The sequence below is a fragment of the Lepidochelys olivacea genome (genome assembly GCF_965140295.1).
Source record: "Lepidochelys olivacea isolate rLepOli2 genome assembly, chromosome: 14".
In the NCBI taxonomy this organism is placed as follows: Eukaryota; Metazoa; Chordata; order Testudines; family Cheloniidae; genus Lepidochelys; species Lepidochelys olivacea.
In genome coordinates, this window is record NC_140424.1 from 45,012,725 (window position 1) to 45,031,299 (window position 18,575).

An 18,575-nucleotide genomic window follows, 5' to 3' on the forward strand; every position below is an offset into this window, starting at 1 on the left:
CCCCACCCCCCAGACACCCCACCCCCAAGTCCTCCCCTCCCGCCCCCCCTCTCCAAGACACCCCACCCCCCCAGTCCTCCCCTCCCACCCCCCCAGTGCTCCCCCAGACACCCCACCCCCCCAGTCCTCCCCTCCCACCCCCCCTCTCCAAGACACCCCACCCCCCCAAGTCTTCCCCTCCCACCCCACCCCTCCCAGACACCCCACCCCCCAAGTGCTCCCCCTCACCCCCCAAGTGCTCCCCCCACCCCCCAAGTGCTCCCCTCCCACCCCCCCACTCTCTGGGACACCCCCCAGTCCTCCCCTCCCACCCCCCCAGTGCTCCCCCAGACACCCCACCCCCCCAGTCCTCCCCTCCCACCCCCCCTCTCCAAGACACCCCACCCCCCCAAGTCTTCCCCTCCCACCCCACTCCTCCCAGACACCTCGCCCCCCAAGTGCTCCCCCCGACCCCCCGGACACCCCGCCCCCCGGACACCCAAGCGCTCCCCTTCCAGCCCAGCCCCCCATATCCCCTCCCCCTCTCACTCATCCTCTCCATCTCCGCCGCGGGCCGCCCCCTGCCCCGGAAGCGCTCCCCCCTCCGCCAGCTCATCTCCCTGCGGGGCGGAAGCGGGGCCGGAAGCCGGGCCGAGGGCAGCACTGCGGGGCGGAAGCGGGGCCGGAAGCCGGGCCGAGGGGCAGCACTGCGGGGCGGAAGTGACTCTCTCGAGCCGGAAAGCAGAGGCACGGCGCCGGGACGCGTCTCTCGTCTTCCCACCCGGGGGGCGGGGCCCGTATGTAAATGAGTCGCCCCGCCCCGCCTTTGAGCGCTCCGCCCTCGCGCCGCCGCGCAGGCCAATGAGCGGCGCCTCTCCGCCGATAGGCCGCGGAGCGGGGGGCGGGGCATCGCGGAGCGGCCACCGACGGGCAGCGGCGAGGGTCAGTGCGGGGGCGGGGGCGCTGGGCGCGCGGGGACCCCGACTTCCAGCCCCCCCCCTCGCTGTAGGGGTCCCGAGACGCTGGGGGGGGGGAGGGGTTGGCGTCGGCCCTGGTGCATCATGGGAGTGGCTGCCGGGGGCGTCCTGGTGCATCATGGGAGCGGCTGGTGGGGGGGGGGGCCCAGTGCATCATGGGAGTGGCTGGCGGGGGCGTCCTGGTGCATCATGGGAGCGGCTGGTGGGGGGGGGGGGCCCAGTGCATCATGGGAGTGGCTGCCGGGGGCGTCCTGGTGCATCATGGGAGCGGCTGGTGGGGGGGGGGCCCAGTGCATCATGGGAGCGGCTGGCGGGGGCGTCCTGGTGCATCATGGGAGCGGCTGGTGGGGGGGGGGCCCAGTGCATCATGGGAGTGGCTGGCGGGGGCGTCCTGGTGCATCATGGGAGCGGCTGGTGGGGGGGGGGGGCCCAGTGCATCATGGGAGCGGCTGGCGGGGGCGTCCTGGTGCATCATGGGAGCGGCTGGTGGGGGGGGCCCAGTGCATCATGGGAGCGGCTGGTGGGGGGCGTCCTGGTGCATCATGGGAGCGGCTGGTGGGGGGGGGCCCAGTGCATCATGGGAGCGGCTGGCGGGGGCGTCCTGGTGCATCATGGGAGCGGCTGGTGGGGGCGTCCTGGTGCATCATGGGAGCGGCTGGCGGGGGTGACAGGGTGCTGGGGGGTTGGCGTCGGCCCCGGTGCATCGTGGGAGCCGTGGGCGGGCTCCCCCAGGTGCGCTGGGGTCGGTGTCTGCCCAGGGGTATCATGGGAGCGGTTGGCATCGGCCCCAGTGCATTGTGGGAGCGGTGGCATTATGGGATGGCGGTACCTTGGCTGAGGTTGGCTGGGGGCCAGGTGCAATGAAGGCCGGCGGTGCCCATGCCGAGTGTCGGTTGACCTAGGCCCTGGGGCATTCTGGGTAGAGCAGGTGCATTGTGGGATTGGCAGGGTCCCGTGCACCCCAGGGGCCCTGGGGCATTCTGGGCTCTCCCCAGCCAGGCTGCATTGTGGGAGAAGCTGGGGGCTGCCCCAGTGCACTGTGGGTGCTGGTGAAAGCCTTCCCCAGGGGATTGTGGGTACTTTCCGGGGGCGGGGAGCTAAGCAACCCCCCGGGAGTCAGGGCTCTGTCTGTTCCCTCAGGCAGGACCCGCAGCACCAGTGACCAGACCCAGGGCAGCGCTGGGGGCTCGCCCTGGAACAGCCCCCCCCAGGAGGCTCCCTGCCTGTGGGCGTTTAGCCCTGCTCCCGGTTCCTGTTCTGGGCTGGCCAGCACTAGCCCCCCGCCATGCTCGTCCTGCCCCCCGCCCTCACCGAGGAAGAGGAGGCCCTGCAGAAGAAGTTCGCTAAGCTGAAGAAGAAGGTCAGAGCCCATAACCCCCCCTCGGCAGGCGGGATACTGGGCTAGATGGGCCCGGAGGGCTGGGCTAGGGGCAGGGAGGGGGGGAATGTGGGGCCTGGATAGGGGTGGGGAGCAGGAATGTGGGGCTCATAAGACATGGGGAGGAGAATGTGGGGCCCGTGGGGCAGGGGGGCAGGAATGTGGGGCCCATGAGGCATGGGGAGGGGAATGTGGGGCAGGGGGGCAGGAATGTGGGGCCCATGAGGTGTGGGGAGGGGAATGTGGGGCCCGTGGGGCAGGGGGGCAGGAATGTGGGGCCCATGAGGTTTGGGGAGGGGAACATGGGGCCCATGAGGTGCGGGGAGGGGAATGCGGGGACAGGGAGTACAGGGCCGATGAGGCGTGGGGAGGGGAATGTGGGGCCTGTGGGGCGCAGGGAGGGGAATGCGGGGCCGTGGGGTGAAGGGGGGGAGGGGGAACTGCCCCCCACTGACTTTTCCGTTTTGACCCCCAGAAAAAGGCTCTCCTGGCTCTGAAAAAGCAACAGACTTCGACCAGCCAGGCCAGCCAGGGAGGCATTAAACGCTGTGAGCCCGGACGCCTGGCTTCTCCCCAGCTCTAGGAGGGGTGGGGGCTGGGGTTCAGAGCGGGGTCACGGGGCGGTCGTTGGGAGCCCGGAGGCCTGGGTTCTCTCCCCAGCACTGGGAGGGGAGTGAGGGCTGGTGGTTACAGCGGGGAGCCCAGACGCCTGGGTTCTCTCCCCAGCACTGGGAGGGGAGTGGGGGCTGGTGGTTACAGCGGGGAGCCCAGACGCCTGGGTTCTCTTCCCAGCACTGGGAGGGGAGTGGGGGCTGGTGGTTACAGCGGGAAGCCCGGACGCCTGGGTTCTCTCCCCAGCACTGGGAGGGGAGTGAGGGCTGGTGGTTACAGCGGGGAGCCCGGACGCCTGGGTTCTCTCCCCAGCACTGGGAGGGGAGTGGGGGCTGGTGGTTACAGCGGGGAGCCCGGACGCCTGGGTCCTATCCCTGCCCCTCCCCCCAGCCATCTCAGACCAGCCGGTGGTGGACACGGCCACGGCCACGGAGCAGGCCAAGATGCTGGTGAAGACGGGAGCCATCAGCGCCATCAAGGCGGAGAACAAGAACTGCGGGTTCAAGCGCTCGCGGACGCTGGAGGGGAAGCTGAAGGTGAGTGGAGGAGGGGCAGGGGGCGCCATGGGGCGGAGACCCCCCCCCCGGACACCCCTTCACTCTGTGTCTCTCCCTAGGACCCTGAGAAAGGACCAGCCCCGACCTTCCAGCCATTCCAGCGCAGCCTGTCGGCCGATGACGAATGCCAGGAGGTACCCGGATGCCTGGGTTCTCTGAGGGAGGAGTGGGGTCTGGGGGGTTACAGCAGGCGGGCTGGGAGCCAGGACTCCTGGGTTCTATCCCAGCTTTGGGAGGGGAGTGGGGTCTGGGGGGTTACAGCAGGCGGGCTGGGAGCCAGGACTCCTGGGTTCTATCCCAGCTGTGGGAGGGGAGTGGGGTCTGGGGGGTTAGAGCAGGCGGGCTGGGAGCCAGGACTCCTGGGTTCTATCCCAGCTGTGGGAGGGGAGTGGGGTCTGGGGGGTTAGAGCAGGCGGGCTGGGAGCCAGGACTCCTGGGTTCTATCCCAGCTGTGGGAGGGGAGTGGGGTCTGGGGGGTTAGAGCAGGCGGGCTGGGAGCCAGGACTCCTGGGTTCTATCCCAGCTGTGGGAGGGGAGTGGGGTCTGGGGGGTTAGAGCAGGCGGGCTGGGAGCCAGGACTCCTGGGTTCTATCCCAGCTGTGGGAGGGGAGTGGGGTCTGGGGGGTTAGAGCAGGCGGGCTGGGAGCCAGGACTCCTGGGTTCTGTCCCAGCTTTGGGAGGGGAGTTGTGAGCAGATGGGGCAGGGGGTGAAGGGGAGTCCAAGGTCGACACCTGCCGCAGGGGCGGTTGGAATGCTGAGCCGTGGCCCGGACGCCGGGGTTCCCAGCGCGACTCGGTGGGGTGGGCTGGGCTGCGCTCACAGGGGATGACGTTCTCTTCTGTTTGCTCCAGTCCCGGCGCCCCCAGCGGAAATCCCTCTACGAGAGGTGAGTGGACGTGAGACCCTCCTGTGACGGGTTGGGCCCCGAGCGCCCCTCCCGAGACAGGCCCGGCCCCAAGCGCCCTACCCGTAACTGCCCCAGGCCCCCAAACACCCCTCCCATAACTGCCCTGAGACAGGACGGGCCCCCGAGCACCCCTCCCGTAACTGCCCCGAGCGCCCCTCCCGAGACAGGCCAGGCCCCTGAGCGCCCTACCCGTAACTGCCCCAGGCCCCCAAACACCCCTCCCATAACTGCCCTGAGACAGGACGGGCCCCCGAGCGCCCCTCCCGAGACAGGCCAGGCCCTTAAGCGCCCTCGCATAACTGCCCCAGGCCCCCGAGCGCTCCCACGCATTGGCCCGGCTGGGGCAGACCCCCAGTGACTGCCGTAACCCCGGCGTGCGATCCTGCCCCGCCGCAGCTTCGTGAGCTCCAGCGAGCGCCTGCGGGACCCCGAGAAGGAGCCAGAGGACGAGAGGGACCCCGAGAAGGAGCCGGAGCGCGGCGAGGGGCTGCGCACCTTCGAGTGGGACTACGACCGGGAGCAGAGCCGGGAGCGGAGCCGGGAGAGGGACCGCGAGAGGGACCGGGACCGGGAGCGGGACAGCAGCTTCCGCCGTACGGCACCACAGGGGGCTGGGAGCCAGGACGCCTGGGTTCTTTCCCTGGCTCTGGGAGGAGAGTTGGGGTCTCGTGGGTTGGAGCAGGCGGGGCTGGGAGCCCAGACTCCTGGGTTCTCTCCCTGGCTCTGGGAGGGGAGTTGGGGTCTAGTGGGTTGGAGCGTGGGGGGCTGGGAGCCCGGACTCCTGGGTTCTGCTCTCCCCGGCGGCTCTGACCCCGTCTCCCGCAGGGTCGGACTCGTTCCCGGACCGGCGGGCCCCACGCAAGGGGAACACGGTTTACGTCTACGGCACCGACATGACCCAGAGCCTGCTGCGCGGAGCCTTCTCCCCCTTCGGCACCATCATCGACCTCTCCATGGACAACCCCCGCAAGTGAGGGCGGGGTCAGGGGTGGAGCTTCAGCTGAGGGGTGGGGCAGAGAGGGGACCTGAGTTGGAAGTGGGCGTGGCTATGGCAAGTGGGTGGGACTGGAAGGAAATAGGGGAGGAGCTAGGATATGGCAAAGGCACAGAAGGGCAGAGCTAAAGGAGGGATGGGCTTCAGAGGAGGAATGGGCGGGGCTGGAAAGAATGGGGAGGAGTTAAAGGGGCAGGGCTGTGGCAGGGGGTGGGGCCAGTGACTCCCCTTTCACATCTCGCCCCCCAGTTGCGCCTTCGTCACGTATGAGAAGATGGAGTCAGCGGATCAGGCCATTGCTGAGGTACGGCCCCCCTGGCCTGGCAACGCCGCTGGCTCTGGGGCAGGGTGGGGCTGGTTACCCAGGGACCCCTCACCCGTCACTGACATGCAGCTGGCTCTGGGGCGGGGCGGGGGCTGGTTCCCCGGGGACCCCTCTCCCGGCACGGGGATGCAGCTGGCTCTGGGGTGGGGCTGGTTACCCAGGGACCCCTCGCCCGTCACTGACATGCAGCTGGCTCTGGGGCGGGGCAGGTTCCCTGGAGACCTCTCGTCTGGTGCTGGGATGCGGCTGGCTCTGGGGTGGGGCGGGGCAGGTTCCCCGGAGACCCCTTGCCTGGTGCTGGGATGCGGCTGGCTTTGGGGTGGGGCGGGGCAGGTTCCCCAGGGACCCCTTGCCCGGCGCTGTGGGCTCGGCTGGGGGCAGAGGGGCTGGGCTCTGAGCCGTGCCCCCTTCTCCCCACAGCTCAACGGGGCCGTGGTTGAGGACGTGCAGCTGAAAGTCAGCATCGCGCGCAAACAGCCCATGCTGGACGCGGCCACCGGGAAATCCGTCTGGGGATCACTGGGTAAGCGGGCGGGCCGGTCGCCTGGGTCCACTCCCTGCTCGGGGTGGGGGAGGGGGTGTGGTGGGTTAGAGTGGGGGGGGCTGGGAGCCCGGACGCCTGGGTTCTCTCCCCAGCTCGGGGAGGGGAGGGGAGTCTGGTGATTAGAGCAGGGAGGCTGCGAGCCCGGACTCCTGGGTTCTCTCCCTGGCTCGGGGAGGGGAGTGGGGTCTAGTGGTTGGGAGCAGGGACGCCTGGGTTCTAACCCAGCTGGGTGTGTGTTTGGGGGGGACTGTCTCCCCAGCCAGCACTAACCCCCTCCCATCCCTCCCCCAGCCGTGAAGAACAGCGCGAAGGGCTCCCACCGGGACAAGCGCTCGCAAGTGGTCTATAACGAGGACCTGTTCTGATCCGGCGGGGGCTCGTTAGCACCTTAATAAACTCACTGAAACTGCACCACCTGAGTCTGCCTTCCCCAGGGAGAGCCCCCTGCTGCCCCCCGCCCCGCTCCCCACAGCACAGCCCCCTGCTGCCCCCCACCCCGTCCCCCCACCCCGCTCCTCACAGCACAGCCCCTGACTGCCCGGGGAGAGCCCCCTGCTGCCCCCCACCCCGTCCCCCCACCCCGCTCCTCACAGCACAGCCCCTGACTGCCCGGGGAGAGCCCCCTGCTGCCCCCCACCCCGTCCCCCCACCCCGCTCCTCACAGCACAGCCTCTGACTGCCCGGGGAGAGCCCCCTGCTGCCCCCCACCCCGTCCCCCCACCCCGCTCCTCACAGCACAGCCCCTGACTGCCCGGGGAGAGCCCCCTGCTGCCCCCCGCCCCGCTCCCCACAGCACAGCCCCTTGCTGCCCCCCACCCCGTCCCCCCACCCCGCTCCTCACAGCACAGCCCCTGACTGCCCGGGGAGAGCCCCCTGCTGCCCCCGCCCCACAGCACAGCCCCCCCAGTCATGGGACGAGTTCTCTCTTTTCATGGGCCTCCCAGCCGGGCCATCCAGCAGGGCTGGGAACCGAACCTTTATTTACAGGGACGTGGGGGGGGCTCCTGTCCCTCCATGAGGGGCAGCCGGCGGCTGGGGGCTGGGGATAGGCTGGGGTCCCCCCGGCCCCCCTCAGATGAAGCCCAGCCCCTCCTCGGCCAGCTTCTCCCGCAGCCAGGGCAGCACGGTGAAGAGGTTCAGGTGGAAGTCGCGGGCGTAGGCCGGGGCCTTGCGCTTGGGCTGCTTGCAGACGTCGAACACCCCCCAGCTGATCACGCCCACCTGGGGAGGGAAGGGGGCAGTCAGGGGCGGCCATTTGTGTAGGACCCACCAGAACCCCAGGGACAGCTCCCCTGATTGGCAGAAGGCAAGGACTGAGAAGGGGGGGCCTGTCCCGTCTAGGGGGTGGTCGCTCCCACCCGGCCCCAGGGCGGGGACTGGCTGGCTCAGAGGGGTGGGGCCTGTCCCCTCCAGGGGGCGCCGGCTCCCCCGGGGCAGGGATGGGGGGCAGCTCTCACCTGGAAGAAGCGTTTGCCCTTGGGGATGATGAGGGGGCCTCCAGAGTCGCCTGCGGGAGGAAGAAGATGGTTAGAGGGAGCTGGGGGGGGAGCAGGGAGGTCGTGGCAGGGAGCTGGGGGATCCCTGCTGCTGGCCAGGGGTTGACAGTTGGGGCTGGAGGGATCCTAGCCCGGGGGGGATGTGAGGATCTGGGGGGTGGCTGGGGGAGATTTGGGGGCTCTGGGGGAAGCCCAGGGTGGGGGGGCTGTGAGGATCCAGGGGGCCCCTGGGGGGAATCCCAACCTGGGGCCAGTGGGGAGCCGGGGGCTGAGTGGGGGAGATTCGGGGGCCCCTGGGGGATCCCCCCCGGGGGGCAGCGCTCACCCTTGCAGGTGTTGGGGTCTACGACGGGGTCGATCCCCCCGGTGCAGAGGAATCGGGGCGTCACCACCTGCTTCACGTCCGTCACGTTGACGTAGATCGGCGCCTTCTTCGCGTCGGCTTCGCAGGCTGATCTCTGGGGGCAGAGGGAGGCTCAGCACCGCGGGGCCCCCCCACGCCCCCCGGGGGCTCCCACCGCCCCGAGACACCCCCGGGGGCGCCCCCGCCTGGCATAGGGCACCCCACTGAGCCCGCCCCGCAGCTCCCCCGGCCTGCGGGGGCCAGCCCGGCTGGGGGGGGCGAGGCAGGGGGCCTGTCCCCTCTCGGGGCGCCCGCTCCCACCCGTCCCGGACGGCGGGGTCCCTCACCTTGACACCGTTCTTGATGTTCACGTGTTTCCGCTCCAGCTTCTTCCTGTCCTCGTGCACGAAGAGCGCCGGGATCTCGCCCACCGTCAGCAGCAGCCGCTCTAGGGGCCCAGCGAGACTCAGGGCTGCGGGGCCGGAGGGAGGGGCACCCGCGGCGCTGGGGGGCAGGGGGCTGCAGCTTGGGAATGAGGGGCACCGGCAGGGGGCTGCGGGGCAGGAGTGAGGGGCACCGGCAGCTCTGGGGGTGGGGGCAGGGGGCCGCAGGGCGGGAGCAAGGGGCCGCGGGGCGGGTGTGAGGGGCACTGGGGGGGCCGCGGGGCTGGCACGAGGGGCACCGGGTGGCAGGAGGCCACGGGGCGGGAGCGAGGGGCCCCGGGGGGGCCGCAGGGTGGGAGCAAGGGGCCCCGGGGGGGCAGGGGCCGCGGGGCGGGAGTGAGGGTCACCGGGGGGGCAGGAGGCTGCGGGGCGGGAGCGAGGGGCACTGGGGGGGCCGCGGGGCTGGCACGAGGGGCACTGGGGGGGGCAGGAGGCCGCGGGGCTGGCACGAGGGGCACTGGGGGGGGCAGGAGGCCGCGGGGCGGGAGCGAGGGGCACCGGGGGGGGCAGGAGGCCGCGGGGCGGGAGCGAGGGGCACTGGGGGGGCAGGAGGCTGCGGGGCGGGAGCGAGGGGCACTGGGGGGGCCGTGGGGCTGGCACGAGGGGCACCGGGGGGGCAGGAGGCCGCGGGGCTGGCACGAGGGGCACTGGGGGGGGCGGGAGGCCGCGGGGCGGGAGCGAGGGGCACTGGGGGGGCCGCGGGGCTGGCACGAGGGGCACTGGGGGGGCAGGAGGCCGCGGGGCTGGCACGAGGGGCACCGGGGGGGCAGGAGGCCGCGGGGCTGGCACGAGGGGCACTGGGGGGGGCAGGAGGCCGCGGGGCGGGAGCGAGGGGCACCGGGGGGGGCAGGAGGCCGCGGGGCGGGAGCGAGGGGCACTGGGGGGGCAGGAGGCTGCGGGGCGGGAGCGAGGGGCACTGGGGGGGCCGTGGGGCTGGCACGAGGGGCACCGAGGGGGCAGGAGGCCGCGGGGCTGGCACGAGGGGCACTGGGGGGGGCGGGAGGCCGCGGGGCGGGAGCGAGGGGCACTGGGGGGGCTGCGGGGCTGGCACGAGGGGCACTGGGGGGGCAGGAGGCCGCGGGGCTGGCACGAGGGGCACCGGGGGGCAGGAGGCCGCGGGGCTGGCACGAGGGGCACTGGGGGGGGCAGGAGGCCGCGGGGCGGGAGCGAGGGGCACCGGGGGGGCAGGAGGCTGCGGGGCGGGAGCGAGGGGCACTGGGGGGGCCGCGGGGGGGCCTCTCTTACTGTGGTCGTTGCAGGTGGTCTGCGGGTGGGCTTTGCGCAGGGCGCGGGTGGTGCCCTCCGTGCAGGGCAGGCAGATGGGCCTGTGGGGGGCAGCAGAGGGTCAGCGGGTGGCTGGGGGGCCAGCAGGGGAGGGGCCCCGGGACCCCCACTCACCGGGAGTCGAAGGAGAACTTGACCTTCTGGGTGAGTTTCAGCAGGGCCACGTCGTAGTCGTAGAACTCGGGGATCCCGGCCCCCTTGAGCTTCCCGATGTTGTACTGGGGGTGACTCCAGAGTCCGGCCACCCTGTTCACCGAGGTCGCCTTCCCTGGGGGAGAACCCAGGCGTCCGGCTCCGTCCCCAGCTCGCACCCCTCCCCGAGCCAGGGGAGAACCCAGGCGTCCGGCTCCGTCCCCAGCTCGCACCCCTCCCCGAGCCAGGGGAGAACCCAGGCGTCCGGCTCCGTCCCCAGCTCGCACCCCTCCCCGAGCCAGGGGAGAACCCAGGCGTCCGGCTCCGTCCCCAGCTCGCACCCCTCCCCGAGCCAGGGGAGAACCCAGGCGTCCGGCTCCGTCCCCAGCTCGCACCCCTCCCCGAGCCAGGGGAGAACCCAGGCGTCCGGCTCACCCATGTCCACGGTGATCCAGTGGGCCCGGTCGTCGATGTTGAAGCAGTGGGCGGCCGTGAGGACGAAGTACTCGGAGACCAGGGCCCCCTTGCAGGACTCCAGCCCCTTCCCGGGGCGCTGCGGAGGGAGGGGGGTGAGGGTGCCGCCGGGGGGGCATGGGGGGAGACCGGCCCCGGGGGCGGGGGGGGCCGAAGCCGGGATCCCGTGGGGGGGCCCAGCAGCCGGGTAGTGGGCGCAGCCTGACTCAGGGACCCCGGCATGAGAGGGCGGCTCCCCCACCCAGCTGGTGCCCCATTACCCCAACCCCCGGCCCCCCATAACCCCCCCCTCCCCCGGTGACCTTCCCAACCCACCCCCTTCGCCTCCAGCTCCCTCTTCCCCCAGAGCCTCGAGGCCCACACGCCCCCCCACCCAGCACCCCTGTGCCCCACCCCCACATGCCCCACACGCCCCCCCACCCAGCACCCCTGTGCCCCACACGACCCCCCCACTCACGGCGATTTTGATGCTGACGTGCCAGGGGTTTTTCTGGTGGTCCTCGGCCTTCTCGAACTCCCAGCCCAGCCCGCACATGCTCAGTGTCTCGCTCTCGTCTGGGGGGAGACGGGGTCAGGACGCCTGGGTTCTCTCCCAGCCCGGGGTGGGGAGTGGGGTCTAGTGCCCAGAGCGGGGATGAGGTGCCTGATGCCGGGGTTCCCAGAGGGGGTGGGGGGCTGGGAGCCGGACGCCGGGGGTCCCGGGAGATGGGAGAGAGGGGGCCGGGGAGCCGGTCGCCGGGGGTCCCGGGAGATGGGAGAGAGGGGGCTGGGGAGCTGGTCGCCGGGGGTCCCGGGGCAGAGGGGGCCAGGGAGCCGGACGCCGGGGGTCCCGGGAGATGGGAGAGAGGGGGCCGGGGAGATGGTCGCCAGGGGTCCCGGGGCAGAGGGGGCCGGGGAGCCGGACGTCCCGGGATATGAGAGAGAGGGGGCCGGGGAGCCGGACGCCGGGGATCCCGGGGCAGAGGGGGCCGGGGAGCCGGATGCTGGGGGTCCCGGGAGATGGGAGAGAGGGGGCCGGGGAGCCGGACGCCGGGGGTCCCGGGGCAGAGGGGGCCGGGGAGCCGGACGCTGGGGGTCCCGGGAGATGGGAGAGAGGGGGCCGGGGAGCCGGACGCCGGGGGTCGCGGGGCAGAGGGGGCTGGGGAGCCGGACGCCGGGGGTCCCGGGAGATGGGAGAGAGGGGGCCGGGGAGCCGGACGCCGGGGGTCCCGGGGCAGAGGGGGCCGGGGAGCCGGACGCTGGGGGTCCCGGGAGATGGGAGAGAGGGGGCCGGGGAGCCGGACGCCGGGGGTCCCGGGGCAGAGGGGGCCGGGGAGCCGGATGCCGGGGGTCCCGGCGTACCGATCATGTCGTGGAAGGCCTTCTGCAGGTCCTCGATGTCCCGCATGTGGAAGACGTGAGTCTCGTGGTCCTTCTTGGAGGCCAGCTCCGCGATGTTCACCTGGTTCACCAGGGCCCCGATCCCGAACACGTAGATATCTGTGTGTGGGGGGGTGAGCTGGGCTGGTGGAGACCCCATGGAACCCCCCCGCCGGCCCTTCCCCCCATGGAGCCCCCCCAGAGCCCCTCACCAACCTCACATCCCTCCCCTATGGCCCTCCCCACCCACATGGACCTCCCACCAGAGTCCCCCATGGACCCCTCTTGCCGACCCCATGTCTCTCCCCCATGGATCTCCCCACCCCCATGGACTTCCCCCAACCCCAGAGCCCTCCACAGACCCGCATCCCGACCCAACCCCTATGGACCTCCTCCCCGGTGGAGCCCCACATTGACCCCAGCCCTATGGATCTCCCCTTCGCAGCCCCTCATGGACCCTCAATGGTCTGCCCCACTCCTGCGGCCCCCCCAGGCCCGGGCCCCCCTCACCCAGGTAGTCCTCGCGGGGGTTGCGGCTGTCCCGGCCGATGCTCAGAAGCTCCCGGATCTGCCCCACCACCGGCACCGGGGAGCCCCCCATGTTGGTGTTCCCTGGGGGGAAGAGGAGAGTGAGGGGGGAGGGGGTTGGGCACCGGTGGGGGCTGTGGGAGGGGTGGGGGGCTCTGGTCCAGAGGCTGAGGGGCTGCCTGGAGCCAGGGAGCTTCGGGGGATAGGGGGGTTGGGGCTTCAGTGGGGCTGGGCAGGGCATAGGGAACTCTAGAGGTGTTCGGGGGTACAGGGGCTCTGGGGGGTTCAGGGCCCAGAGGGGTTTGGGGATACAGAGGGGTTGGGGGTCTCACCGTCTGTCATGAGGATCAGCACGTGGCAGGTGGAGTTGGGGTATGGGGAGTTCAGGGGTACAGGAGGGTTTGGGGTATGGGGGTACAGGGAGGTTTGGGGTACAGGGGGAGTTGGGGGGTCTCACCGTCCATCATGAGGATCAGCACGTGGCAGGTGGAGTTGGGGTACGGGGGTGTTCAGGGGTACAGGGGTTTTTGGGGTACGGGGGTTCGGGGTCTCACCGTCCGTCATGAGGATCAGCATGTGGCGGGTGGAGTTGGGGTACGGGGGTGTTCAGGGGTACCGGGGGTTTGGGGGTTCGGGGTCTCACCGTCCGTCATGAGGATCAGCACGTGGCGGGTGGAGTTGGGGTACGGGGGTGTTCAGGGGTACAGGGGTTCGGGGGTTCGGGGTCTCACCGTCCGTCATGAGGATCAGCACGTGGCGGGTGGAGTTGGGGTACGGGGGTGTTCAGGGGTACAGGGGGTTCGGGGGGGTTTGGGGTCTCACCGTCCGTCACGAGGATCAGCACGTGGCGGGTGGAGTTGGGGTACGGGGGGGTGCAGGGGGTTTTGGGGTTCGGGGGGTTCGGGGGTTCGGAGTCTCACCGTCCGTCATGAGGATCAGCACGTGGCGGGTGGAGTTGGGGTACGGGGGTGTTCAGGGGTACAGGGGGTTCGGGGGGTTTGGGGGGTTTTGGGGTTCAGGGTCTCACCGTCCGTCATGAGGATCAGCACGTGGCGGGTGGAGTTGGGGTACGGGGGTGTTCAGGGGTGCAGGGGGTTGGGGGGTTCGGGGGTTCGGGGTCTCACCGTCCGTCATGAGGATCAGCACGTGGCGGGTGGAGTTGGGGTACGGGGGTGTTCAGCGGTACAGGGGTTTTGGGGTTCGGGGGTTTGGGGGTTCTGGGGGTTCGGGGTCTCACCATCCGTCATGAGGATCAGCACGTGGCGGGTGGAGTTGGGGTACGGGGGTGTTCAGGGGTACAGGGGTTTGGGGGTTTGGGGTCTCACCGTCCATCATGAGGATCAGCACGTGGCGGGTGGAGTTGGGGTACGGGGGTGTTCAGGGGTACAGGGGTTTGGGGGTTCGGGGTTTGGGGGTTCGGGGTCTCACCGTCCGTCATGAGGATCAGCACGTGGCGGGTGGAGTTGGGGTACGGGGGTGTTCAGGGGTACAGGGGTTCGGGGGGTTCGGGGGTTCAGGGTCTCACCGTCCGTCATGAGGATCAGCACGTGGCGGGTGGAGTTGGGGTACGGGGGTGTTCAGGGGTACAGGGGTTCGGGGGGTTCGGGGGTTCAGGGTCTCACCGTCCGTCATGAGGATCAGCACGTGGCGGGTGGAGTTGGCGACGGGCGCCACCTTGTGGCCGCGCCGCAGCTCGTCCTGCTCCTGCTGGATCACCATGTTGAGCACGGCCTGGAGCGCGGCCCGCGTGTTGGTGCCGCTCCGCAGCTTGTGGCCTGGGGGGGCGCGGGGGGGTCAGGGCGGCCGGGCCCCCCGCGGCCACCCCCCGAGCCCCCGCGTCCCCCCCCCGAGCCGCCTGCAGCCCCCCCACAGTGACCCCCACGGAGCCCCCCACAGCACCTGCAGTGACCCCCCCAAGAGCCCCTGCCCCCATGTCCCCCCAAGACCCCCCCCGAGCCGCCTGCAGCCCCCCCACAGTGACCCCACGGAGCCCCCCACAGCACCTGCAGTGACCCCCCCAAGAGCCCCTGCCCCCATGTCCCCCCAAGACCCCCACCGAGCCGCCTGCAGCCCCCCCACAGTGACCCCACGGAGCCCCCAGCCCCCTGCAGCCCCCCCCCGAGCCCCCGCCCCCCCGACTCACTGTCGTATTTCAGCTCCCCCAGCTTGGTGCTGACCCAGTCGGCGTCGCTGCTCTGGGGGTCCAAGGTGCTGACCACGATGTGGGGGTCGGTGGCGAAGGTCAGGACCCCGTAGCGGGGAAAGACCCCGTAGCTGGAGATCTGCGGGGGGGGGGCGAGCGTCAGGGCGGGGGGGGGCCGCGGGGGCACCCATTGGGCACGGGGCAGGTGTCTTGCTGCCCCCCCCCGGGTGAGGGGCTCAGTTATGGGGCACCCTGGGGTTGGGGCTAAGGGTCTGGTTGCGGGGGGTGCACAGAGTGGGGGTGTGGGGAGCGGGTGTGCAGGGGCAGTTGGGGGCCCCCAAGCCCCTGGGCTTGTGGAGGTCCTGGGGGGCTGGGGATTGTGAGGTCTGTGGGGGGTGGCCAGGGAGGGTGGCGGGTATGGGGGGAGCTGGAAGGCCCCACGGGTGCTGGCGTTGGGGATATTGGGGGGCTTAGGGGCTGCCCAGGCTGCTGGGGGTTTTGGGTGGCTGGTGAAGGTGGGGGGGCCTGAGGTGCTGAGCTTTTGGGGGGCTGGGGACTTTGGGGTGCCCGAGGTGTTTTGTTGGGGGGCAGGAGGTTGGGGTTCCCAGGGGATTTGGGGGGTGCCGGGGTTTGGGGGGCGGGTCCCCACCTTCTCGATGAGCTGGACCAGGGCGTCGCGGGCGAGGGAGAAGTTGCCCTCCCCCACGCTGTCGGAGGCGTCCAGCACCAGGTAAATGTTCATGGACCCGCCGGCCTCGATCCGGATCTTGCGCTTCACGTTCTCCGCTGGGGGGGCGGGAGGTCAGCGCCGGCCGGACCCCCCTCCGCCCTCCCACGCACCCCAGCCGGATGCCCCCCTGCTGCACCCCCACGCCCCCTGGCAGAGCCCCCCCACACCCCCACACCCCCCGGCAGGGCTTCCCGCCCCCTCCCCCAGCAACCAGGCAGGCCTCTCAGCCACGGCCCCCCAGCTGCCCCCCCCATGCCCATCCTGACCCCCCCCCGCACAACAAACTCCCTATTCCTGCCCCCCCGGCCTGTGATCCCCCAACTCCAGCAGGCTGCCCTCCCCCCTCAAACTGTGATCCTCCCTCAGCTCCCCGGCCTCCCCCCCCCGAACCCCCCCCCCACACGTGACTCACAGGTGGACCGGTTCGGATCGGCCACCTCCACGGTCTCCGAGAGGGAGGCGATGAACGTGGAGGCCACTTCCTCGGGGGTGTCGTAGGTGGACGGGTCTGGGGGGGCAGGAAGAAATGGGGGGGGCTGAGAAACTGGGGGTCACTCCCCCACACCGCCCCCTCCCCCGTTCCCCCCCACGCCGCCCCCTCCCCCGTTCCCCCCATCTCATCACCTCGACACTGCGGTTCTGTCCCGCTCCAGGCTCCGGACTCCTGGCAGGTCCGTTCTTTGGACCCGAACATGACGAGCCCCCGGGCGCACCGGTACCGGACCCGATCCTCCACCCGGTACTGCTGCCCGTCCTTCATCGCCCCGATGGGGATGCCGGGATCCGGACACTGGCCCTCTGCGGGGAGAGGGGGTGTCAGCATGTCAGCCCCTGCTGGGGGGTGTGGGCCCGTGTCAACCCGTGTCGGGGGTGTGGGCCCCAGCTGGGGGGTGTCGGCCCGTGCCAAGCCGTGTCGGGGCGTGTGGGCCCGTGTCGGGGCGTGTCCGGGAGCGTCAGCCTGGCTTGGGGCGTGCTCGCCCGTGTGGACCCCTGTCGGGGCGTGTCCGGGAGCGTCAGCCTGGCTTGGGGCGTGCTCGCCCGTGTGGACCCCTGTCGGGGCGCGTTGGCCCAGGTCGGGGCCTGCCCGAGCACGCGGCTCCCCCCTCACCTCCGTCGTCGCAGATGGCCGTCCCGCGGCTCCACTTCCCGTTGGGCAGGCAGGTGCGGACGGGGGGCCCGCGCAGCGTGTACCCCTCGAAGCACTCGAAGGTCAGAGTCTGGCTGATGTTGTAGCGGGGCTGGCGCGGGTGGAAGTGCCCGTTGTCGAACTCCAGCGGGCCCAGGCACTGGATCGCTGCGGGGACAGGGGGGCGGTCTGTCCCGGGACCCCCCCCCGGCACCCGGACCCCCCCCGGCACCCGGACCCCCCCCGGCCTCCCCCGGCACCCGGACCCCCCCCCGCCTCCCAGACACCCCCCCGCTTCCCGCGGCATCCGAACCCCCCCCCCGGCTCCCCGCCTCCCCCAGCATCCGAACCCCCCCCCGGCTCCCAGACACCCCCCGGCATCCGGACATCTCCCCCGGCCCCCCGCCTCCTCCGGCACCCGAACCCCCCCCGGCACCCGGACACCCCCCCGGCCTCCCGCCTCCCCCGACATCCGAACCCCCCCCCGCCTCCCCCGGCATCCGAACCCCCCCCCAGCTCCCAGCCCCTCCCCGGCCCCCGGACACCCCCCACGGCCCCTCGCCTCCGCACGGGATCCGAACCCCCCCCGGCTCCCGGACACCCCCCCGGCCCCCAACCCCCCCCAGCTCCCAGGCCCCCCCCATGGCCCCCAGCCTCCCCTGGCCCCGCACCTCTGCACTCGGCCTTGGCGAAGGGGCGGCCGTCGCGGGCTCTCAGGGGGCTCCAGCGGCTGTCGGCGCGGCACTGGCGGACCGGCGTGGGGTAGGGGAACTGCCCCTCGGGGCACTGGTAGACCAGCACCTGCCCCTCCCGCTGCAACTTGGCCGAGCCCCCCACGATCGGCGCCGCCTGGGGGTCGCAGCTCGGGGCGTCGCTGGCGGCCGTGCCTGGGGTGGGGGGGACACCAGAGTGTCAGGGCAAAGCCAGGGACCCCCCCCGCGCCCGGCCATTGGTGTGGGGCCCCCCCAAATATCCCCCCCGTCCAGCCAGGGGGCGCCCGGCCATTTGCGTGGGACCCATAAAAACCCACCTGCCGGGCAGGGGCAATATGTGTCGGACCGACCCCAATTATCCCCCTTTCTGACCGAGTCCCGGGGTGGGGGGCGGGACTGGCTGGCAGGGGGGTCCAGCCAGGCTGGGGGCCCTGAGCTGGGAGGGGCTGGCTGGGTTGGGGGGCTGGGCTGGGGAGGCCCCTGCGTGGGGCTGGCTGCGCTAAGGAGCCTGGTTAAGGGGCTGAGTTGAGGGCCGGGTTGTGGGGCTGCCGGGGGGGCAGTTGGGGGGCGGGGGGACCCACCGAGGCTCAGCGCCATGAGCCAGGCGAGCAGTGGGGCTGCGGGTCCCATCGCTCCGTGCGTCCGTGCGGGGCTGAGCGGAGCCGGGTCTGGCCGAGCCCCGCTGCCCTGGGGCGGGGCTGGGGGGCGGCTCTGGGGCAGGTGCTCGGAGGGAGGGGGAGGGGTTGTGGGGGCAAGTGGCGGAGGGAGGGGGTTGAGGGGGACCTGGGGGGCGGGGGGGGGTCTGTCTCTGCCAGTTCCCGCTGCCCCTTGCGAAACCTGCCCTGTAGCGTGTCTGGGAAATGACGGGGGGGGGGCGGTCTGAGGGGAATTGGCGGGGGGGGGGGCGGGGAATGAGCCAGCATCAGGAGGGGGATCAAGGGTGGGGGCACATGGAGGCGGGGGGATCCCTTCCCCCCCAGCCCAACTGGCCAGCTGACTTTTGGGAAATGCCCCCCCCCCTTAATTCCCCTCCCGAATTATTCCCCTCCCTAAATAAACTTCCGCTTTCCTGCACCGGCCGCCAGCTGCCCCTGGCCCGGGGCCAAACCGCGGGCGGGGGGGGCACCCACTGCCTTTCCTAAGAACTGGCAGCTTCGGTTGGGTAAAGGAGGGTGAGAAGAGAACCCAGGAGTCCTGGCTCCCAGCCTCCCACTCCAATCCCACCCCAGACACGCAGCAAGCACATGGGGGGCCCAAGTCCAAGGTCTGTATTTGTATACAGGGGGGTCACGGCCCCCAGCGCCCTCCCCCTTCCACTCCCTGCCCCCAGTCTGGCTGAGAACCACCCGTTCACCCCTGTCCTGGGCCTGCCTGCCTGGGGAGGGGAGTCAGACCCCTGGAGAAGGGAATGAGATAAGAGGGCACTGCTGTGGAGAAGCTCACAGCACTGGGGGGGGTGCCCGACTGGGGGCACTGCCAGGGGGAAGCTCGCAGCCCTGGCCAGGGGCACTGCTGTGAGGAAGCTCACAG

General features: G+C 71.8%; 2 protein-coding genes across 3 annotated transcripts; one reads left to right on the forward strand and one right to left on the reverse strand.

Annotated features, from left to right (window-relative positions):
• The first annotated feature begins 724 nt into the window (after positions 1-724).
• NELFE (negative elongation factor complex member E) lies at positions 725-6,685 on the forward strand. 2 transcript variants are annotated; one of them, XM_084646954.1, is made up of 11 exons: positions 725-921; positions 2,101-2,316; positions 2,810-2,882; positions 3,337-3,482; positions 3,563-3,637; positions 4,356-4,390; positions 4,808-5,004; positions 5,237-5,381; positions 5,655-5,709; positions 6,151-6,253; positions 6,566-6,685. In XM_084646954.1, exons 2-11 carry the CDS (start codon positions 2,242-2,244, stop codon positions 6,637-6,639), a joined length of 978 nt encoding a protein of 325 aa, XP_084503080.1. In that variant the 5' UTR covers positions 725-921; positions 2,101-2,241; the 3' UTR covers positions 6,640-6,685. The 2 variants fall into 2 exon arrangements, with proteins under 2 accessions (XP_084503080.1, XP_084503079.1); XM_084646953.1 differs by having other exon boundaries at positions 726-921; positions 2,097-2,316.
• A 508-nt stretch (positions 6,686-7,193) lies between these two features.
• CFB (complement factor B) lies at positions 7,194-17,675 on the reverse strand (the record flags this gene model as incomplete). Its single annotated transcript, XM_084648104.1, has 19 exons — positions 7,194-7,495; positions 7,732-7,781; positions 8,096-8,228; positions 8,461-8,561; positions 9,802-9,881; positions 9,955-10,108; positions 10,408-10,525; positions 10,904-11,001; positions 11,788-11,925; positions 12,316-12,417; positions 13,956-14,108; positions 14,477-14,615; positions 15,126-15,262; positions 15,619-15,714; positions 15,831-16,004; positions 16,315-16,500; positions 17,004-17,219; positions 17,363-17,539; positions 17,627-17,675. The coding sequence occupies 19 exons, from the start codon at positions 17,673-17,675 to the stop codon at positions 7,346-7,348; spliced, it is 2,451 nt and encodes an 816-aa protein (XP_084504230.1). The 3' UTR covers positions 7,194-7,345.
• Positions 17,676-18,575: the final 900 nt, after the last annotated feature.